This window comes from Cyclopterus lumpus, chromosome 8 (genome assembly GCF_009769545.1).
Source record: "Cyclopterus lumpus isolate fCycLum1 chromosome 8, fCycLum1.pri, whole genome shotgun sequence".
In the NCBI taxonomy this organism is placed as follows: Eukaryota; Metazoa; Chordata; class Actinopteri; order Perciformes; family Cyclopteridae; genus Cyclopterus; species Cyclopterus lumpus.
In genome coordinates this window covers 19,167,824-19,175,298 of record NC_046973.1, presented here as the reverse complement: position 1 = coordinate 19,175,298, position 7,475 = coordinate 19,167,824, and the positions used below count along the sequence as shown (strand labels likewise).

At 43.4% G+C, this 7,475-nt stretch overlaps 1 protein-coding gene across 1 annotated transcript; it reads right to left on the bottom strand.

Annotated features, from left to right (window-relative positions):
- Positions 1-2,031: 2,031 nt before the first annotated feature.
- ush1ga (Usher syndrome 1Ga (autosomal recessive)) lies at positions 2,032-6,926 on the bottom strand. The gene is made up of 3 exons (XM_034539846.1): positions 6,763-6,926; positions 3,436-3,889; positions 2,032-2,832 (listed from the first exon to the last, which is right to left on the bottom strand). Exons 1-3 carry the CDS (start codon positions 6,924-6,926, stop codon positions 2,032-2,034), a joined length of 1,419 nt encoding a protein of 472 aa, XP_034395737.1.
- Between the last annotated feature and the right edge of the window lie 549 nt (positions 6,927-7,475).

Here is a 7,475-nt window from a genome sequence, read left to right as displayed (position 1 = left end):
GAGAGGTCCCCCGAGTCACCTCAAACTTGATTTAGTTGAGCTTTAGTCGGTCACAAGTTACTCCACACTTAACGGCTGCTTTTTCCTGCCCTTTTCTGAGATCTAAAGACCATCAGGAAATCATTGGAAACCACGCCTAAGGCAGTCGAAACGTTCTCAGTTTTCACCCCTCCCTTGTTTTGAACTCTTCTCTTCTCTCTGTATCCAACCAGACTGAGCTCGAGACACAGCAGATTACTCAGATGAGGGGAGGAAATGGAAAGCGTATTATGCGCAAGCCGGGAAGGGAAATGGGACATCCTTTCTTTCATTCTGTCCGAGTTAATGACTTGTTTGACGATTTTTTTAAAGGTTTCATTTCAACAATTATGGTAATAAGAAAAATAGTTGTGTTTGGCTTTCTGTCACTAATAAGAGAAATGGTAACGTCTACGTAAAGTAGCGTACTGATGCTTTAGGGATGCTACAGGACCTACATGACAGGAGAACTTCCCGACTCCGTGTACAGAGGCAACGATGACGCTTGGTTTTGGTGTGTAAGCAGTACGTGAGGATTATCACGATGGCTGAAGATGCCAAAACATCTCTGGGTCTCTCTCTCTCTCACACCTAACTCGCACAAAGTCTTGGCAGAGGTTTGAAATGATGTCTTTGTAAACAGGAAGCAACTGAGACAGGATTTACACTGACCTGTAAAAACCATGAATTTGGATTTAAATATTTGGTTCACTCATGGGTGAGTGTACTATAGCTTTTAGGGTTTTAGAAATGCTGAGGCCAAATATTCCCAGAAGAACCCCAACCATCTAAATGTAGCTGCCAACCAAACAATATATAAATGTTCTGAGTAATTGAATAATATATATTTTTTATACATAATCATATGCTTTATTTCATTGTTTCATTACATTTGTAGCGACCTACAACATGATCTACATGTTTTTTTTTCAGAGCCTTCCGTGTACTGCGAATCTGATGGAAGCTGATTCACAAGATTAAAACATTAGTATTTATTATTTTAAATCCACCTTATTGTTAAAAAAAATTAGATTATAAACATTAACATATGCTCCTCTGCGGATGCTATTTAAAAAATATACTTAAGATACAAACACAATTGTCAAGACTGACACCAGTGATATGCAAAGGTTAATAAATACATATGGACTACACATGCAAAATATAGAACTGCAACATGCTATATTGTGAATTATAAGATATTGTGCTTTCACATTCTACAGTAAATCAATGAACAATTGGCCTGCTTTGCCAGTGAGCCACACTTGGACTGACATGGCTTGCTGTATGTAAACATGTACAGACGTGGAAAAAAAGGAAACAGTCGAGTGGCTCTGGGTGAAAAGGTTGCTCAGACTATTGCATATTGGAAACAGTTCATAATAAAGTTACAATAAAGTGAACGTCAAAGGTATTTAGGCACGAGCAATGCATGCACATTAGGCGGTAGGATTTACCCCACGGGGGCCAACACATTCAGGGGAGATGGACCCCACAATCAGTTCTCTGTTTAACCACGCCAAATGGCATCCAGCGAACACTACACTCTGACAATTGCCTTTCAGTTTGTTCAAACATGCAGTGCAGGGGACTCCAACCGACCCACATACAGATACATGTACAGTGATGCTCCTGAGGCCGACGCGATGCTGTAAAAGGATCCTGTGAGGAATTTGTCTCACACTCGTCTCTTCGTGCTTGACATATTCCTCTTGACAGTGTCCTTTCTGCTTTGTTACCACTGAGGTACCAGGAGAGGCAAATCATTGCGCCCCCTCTCTGTCCATACGTGACATTCACTCCACAATGCTCCACTGACCTTTAAGCATGGATGAGCACATGGCAGGAGGGGCCATCAACAGCAACTTGTATTATCTGCCCGGACAGAATAAAGACAAGAGAAGAAACGCTTTGTAACTGAAGATGATTTGTGTTGGAGTGCAAACACAGCATAACAACTGATATATGCCCACATATTTCCTCACAACACTGTATAACTGAAAATCCTGTCACTCACAGTTCTGTGTCCTCAATGCGGTCTGGGTCCTCTACGGTCTCCAGCCGTCTCTTGCAGGCATCTAGGATCTTTTTCCTTGGTCCTAAGGGGATGTGAATACTCTTAAGGTCAGGATCGGAGCACAGCAACAGGGCTTCAAGGTCAATCTTCTCCCTCTTGAAAATGGAGAAGAAGTCACCCATACTCTGTGTGGCAAGGAAGACCTCCAGAGGGCTCGTGTCAGCCTCATCGTCATCGTCCAGCCCTAATTCGACTTCTTCCCAGGGCAGCTCCTCCACATTCCTCTCTTGAAGGCTGCGTGCACTGCCGATGCTGTCTTCATCTGCACCCGGGTAATGATGCAGCCGACTGCGCAAACGCACATCATTGCCTGACCGGTCTGCGCTGTCCTCATCCCGACCACCGATGTCAAACATCCCCCCACTCACATAGTTCCTCCGAAAGACCATGGTGCCCAGACCGGGCCTATTGAACAGGGAATCATGTCCTGAGTCAGTGCTGATCTCCGAGTAGTCCACATCGGGCCCGTGGAGGTCCGGCTCACTAATGGCACGTGAAATGGCATCGTAATTTTCCCTGGTAAACATGTCACGGACATTGCGACGGCCACGTTCCTTTGGGTTGACGTAGGTCCCCTGTTTGACAAACATGACATCGTTGCCCAGCTGAAGTCCGGAGAGGGAGCGCACACTCTTCCTCCCATCCTCGTAGATTTTAAATGTCCCATCTCCTTGCTTCCTCTTATCCAGCTTCCTCTGAATCTTTGTCTTCCCTCGGTTTGTGGCATGAAGAGTAGCCTAACGGGACATGAATAAATAGAGTAATTAGGCACAATCTCAAATGAGAGGATTAGATTTTCCAAACACAACTAGTAACCACATTTCAGGTTTAAATTCATGTCATATGGCTGGCCATGCTAGTGGGCTATTGCACTAGCTGAACAATCTCAACAACTATGGATGGATTGTCATGACATTTAGTTACATTCATGGTCCCCAGAGGATGTATAACACTGTCGTTGGCGATCCGTCTAGTTCCATCTAGGGCCACCATGACATATCTTGACAAATAATGGACGGATTGCATTCATGGTGCCCAGAGGATGGGAAACCCTTTACCTTTCCACTCACACCTGTCGAGCCAAAATTCCCACTTGTCTGATATTTTGGGTTAATGACCAAAACCTGAGATGCAAGACTGGAGTTGGAGTAGAGAGACAACCGGATTTTTTGACAAGTTTCCCAGTTGACAAGCTAATTTTAATCCAATAAAAAGTTAAAAAGTTAAATCAATCCTTTCAACCTTAGTTATAATGTGTGTGTTGGTGCCGTATAGCAAACATGGCAACATGCTAAACAAACAGACTCTTTAAGAATAGAGAGATAAAAACATGCTGAGACCTGAGAATATGGCACACTGACTGTGGCTGCGTTCAAGTGATGCAGCTTGTGGCTAATAGAGCTGCTGTTGTAACTGGAAAAGCTCATGACGTCTGACGCGGAAGCCTCAGAGGTCTCCTTGTGAAATCTCCGCTCCATGCGTTCGTGGTGTTTCTTCTGCATCTTCACACACTCCTTGATCCGCCGCTCGGCATCGCGAAACGCCCGGTCCTTCATCTTGCCGACCAGCTTCGTGTTGAGGCCTGTCTGCTTGGTGGCGATGGTATCCAGGTAGCGGACGCAGTCCATGTGATTCTTCGTGGCGGCCATGTCCAACGGCGTGTGGTAGTCGTTGTCCAGGCACCAAATGTTGGCGCCGAAGGACACCAGGAAGAAGAGGCAGTTGAGGTGACCGTTGGCAGCTGCCAGGTGGAGCGGCGTGTTCCCCCATATGTCACACTTGTCAGGGTTTCCTCTGCGGGCCAACAGAAGGATGTTAGATACTATATTTTGAATCAGGTGACTTCAGATTTACTAAATAAATGTCTCCAGTTCTTGTTTAAACTGTTAGCAAGGTTATGGATAGCGGTTCTCTCCTTGGCCCTCTGTTTAGATGACTCACTCATGAGTAAACATATGATCTTTTGATTATGTTTTCAGCACTGACCTGCCATCCGTGGGTTGTTAATGGGGCCTTATTTAATAATTTATAGTCTGAACACAACATTGCCCTTTTGGAAAACCAACTACACGGTAGATCTAATAAGCAATTCCTTTTTCTTTTTTTTTAAAGGCTTTGGCCATTTGGCAAATAGAGGGTTTGATACAAGCAATCTGTTAAAGGGAATGTACTAGTATGCAGAGGCCATAACTGAAACTATAAGCAATGTTTACCCTTGGCTGACAGCCCACGACCTTACGGTTACCTCTCTGTGTGCTGCACTGTTGCAGCCTTTTTCTGTAACATGACCACATGCTTGCCAGCGCCACTGCTACACTACCTGTATCCAGTTTCAGGGGAGGCCTAAGAGATTGTGCCTTACTCAAAAAGCTCAACTGTGCATGGCTGGTGATGTCACGCTGAATTCCTCAAGTCAACGCGTTGACAGTATCACAGCTGGTTGGATGATGTGGAGGACAGATGTGCATGGAGCCTTCTTGTTTTTTTCTTTAAAGTATGCAAGCTCGTATGTTCAATCATTATTCTCATTTTATAATCTTTAGTATTCCATTAAGCGTCGATCTGATAATATTGTTGTTGTTTTTTAAACAGGATCTATTCATATTATAGAGCTTGTTTGTGTCCATGACAACTAAATAATGTAAAAAACGTTTAAACATTTAATTTTTTTCGTATTTATATTTTCCGTGTATGGCGTCACACCTCTTGAAATGACATGTTTACCGAACTGTGTCTTGCCCTTGTCTTATAACGTAACCCCCGACAGTGCTGAATATTTGATACGATGGATGTGAAGTTACTGTCGAAGGGCAAATGTATTATTGATGGATTGCGTTGTTGGGTTTTTGAAGGGAATGCGTGTCAGACCTGCCGAACCCCGCCCGGCCAGCGATTAGCTGTGAAGTCTCACTCTGATTTCAGCTCCCTTGCTCACTCTTGTCTGCTCAGAAGGCAAAAAGCAGCTTTAGGATCCGCGTGAGTTCGAATGTCGAGGGACATGGTTGTCATCGGTGTGCATGATGGACGGCATGTTGTAAACAGCCCAGAAAGTGACAATAAAACAATAATCAAACAAAGGAATTGCGTTGTGTTGAAATGAAGGAACACCAAATGCAATAAACTGATGGTAAAGAAAGACAAACAGCAATTAGCTATTTCATTTTGAGAAGAAATATGTATCACCCTCAGATTATATAATACGCTTGTGTTAGAGAGCATCTAACATGGCAGCTTTATGTGTCATAATTTACAATATTTGCAATATATTTGTCAAATATAGCACTGCATGACATCTTTCCCATGAAATCGTCAAGCAGTATTAAACTTATCTTTATTACGTCCCAGAGTCTCACGAGTTTGGGTGCCTCTATGAAACATTATGGGAACTATTAATGTTTAATTTTAATACCGTATGTCAATCAGGACTGTATGTGCCATCAATAGAGGAATGTATGTTCTTGTCAGTAGTTTGACTCTTTACACGTATTCCGTGGGAAGTAGTGAATTTAGAATTATCACGTAGGCTGAAATCCTTCCTTTGTGTTTTAGGAAAACTTGTCAAATCGGAATATTTTGCATTCAGTAAACCAAACGCTGATGAATGATGTTGTCTCACTTTTGCAGTACGTCTCTCACAAACTTTACTCAATTAAGCAGATTCATAATGGGCCTCATTTTTCTGTCTGACAGCAAACCAGGTCAGCCAGAAGAAATGAGGAATGGGCCCGTTCATGACCAATAACATTTGCACACTTTGCCGGAGCAGCATTTATGCCGTGACGCGACTCCTAAACTGATCTGCTGATGAATCGTTTTCTTTTGTAATTACAATGAATGAAATGAAATGCTTCCTTTTACATGAAAGTTAATGATTTAGGAGTAACAATGTGTGTCTTACAAGTCTCTTTATGGGACTCCATTGATGTTTTAGCTGTGATACAGTAAAAGCTGCCACCGACTGTACTTGCATAACGTTTTGTACTAATAATATCTCAACGGCTCGCGCATGTATTGGTGCTTTCATGAACAATATTATGTTAAATGACACGGAGATGCTAAATATTACACAGTTCTATATGTGTCTTTACAAAATGACAAACTAGCTCCTGCCATGACATATTGGTTATGATCTTTCAGATGATCATGAAGTTACAAAGTTAAAGAAAATATCTGGTGAAAGCAAAATGTTTGTTTCATCATGAAATAGCCACTCTCTGGGTATTGTCCAGACATGCCCACATACAACAGAGTAGTTACCAAACAGGTAAAAGGGCCTGAGGTTATGTAGTTGGTATGCCAGGGCCCTTTCTCCTGCGTGTGTTAAAGTCAACAACAACAACAACAACACATGCTGGACCCTGTAAAATGTGACCTATTGTTACTGGTGTACAGTTACTTTAGTTGCTAAATGTGTATGTATCAATTGCAAAAGATGACTTTAATGTTGCAATATTATTTTTTGTCTTATTATTTCTAATACATGAGGAAATATGTGGCCATTGTTTCCCTATTGCTGACCAATCTGACACCGCAAATTGTTTGAAATAAGAAGTATAAATGTTCAAATACGCTTTTTTTTAAATACCCAACACGAATCCCTGGAGACGGACACGGTGTTACGCACACGCCCCACGAGTCACACGGCCGCCGATGCTTTCTCTACCCACCCCCTCGCCGCGATCAGCCGCAGAGCCTCCAGGTTGCCGTGAAAAGCAGCCCACAGCGTCGGTGTCATGCCATCCTCATCCGGCGCGTTGAGATCCTTCCGAGTCGCCTCCTTCAGCAGGTCCAGGTAGCCATCCCGGGCCGCCTTGTGGTACCTGTCATTCATGGTGCAGAACTAATCCACCTTGCTCGACTCCATTCCGTTTCATCAACACCACCACCACCATCGTCGTCGTCGTCGTCGTCGTCACGCGGCGATGGAGTGGGAGCAGACCGGCCGAAGTGCCCAATGTGTCCCGCAGTAGTTTCCCCCCGGGGGCCAGTCGCTCCTGATCAGTGGCGGAGCGCGTCGCCGGTATCCAGGGACGCCACGGTGCACTCCGGCGGGGTAACAGTGCTCCCGGTGGCGGAGGGGGACCTTATTAAAAAACAACCCATAAAAGACCTTCAACTCAATTAAAATGTAATTTGTCCCCATTGCTCTCTCGCCTGGTGTATTTTATTTAGGCTCTCAATAGTCACCCGTAAAAAGAAAATATTATATATGCTGACATCAAAACGAAATGCCATATAATGCAACATTAATTCTCCCTTCATTAAGGTTAAGGTTATAAAGGTGTTGATGACACGTGTCATTTGGTATGATGTCGTACTGTATTGCACCTCTTCAGTCAAGATACACTTTTTAATGGCTGATGCAAAAACAACATTTCCA

Excerpts from the sequence above, each read along its gene's own strand:
- ush1ga (XM_034539846.1), bottom strand. The coding sequence starts at position 6,926 with ATGAATGACAGGTACCACAAGGCGGCCCGGGATGGCTACCTGGACCTG. Across the intron at positions 3,890-6,762 it reads CGGCTGATCGCGGCGAGGGG|AGGAAACCCTGACAAGTGTG; the intron begins GTGGGTAGAGAA and ends GTTGGCCCGCAG. Across the intron at positions 2,833-3,435 it reads TCAGTGTGCCATATTCTCAG|GCTACTCTTCATGCCACAAA; the intron begins GTCTCAGCATGT and ends ATGTCCCGTTAG.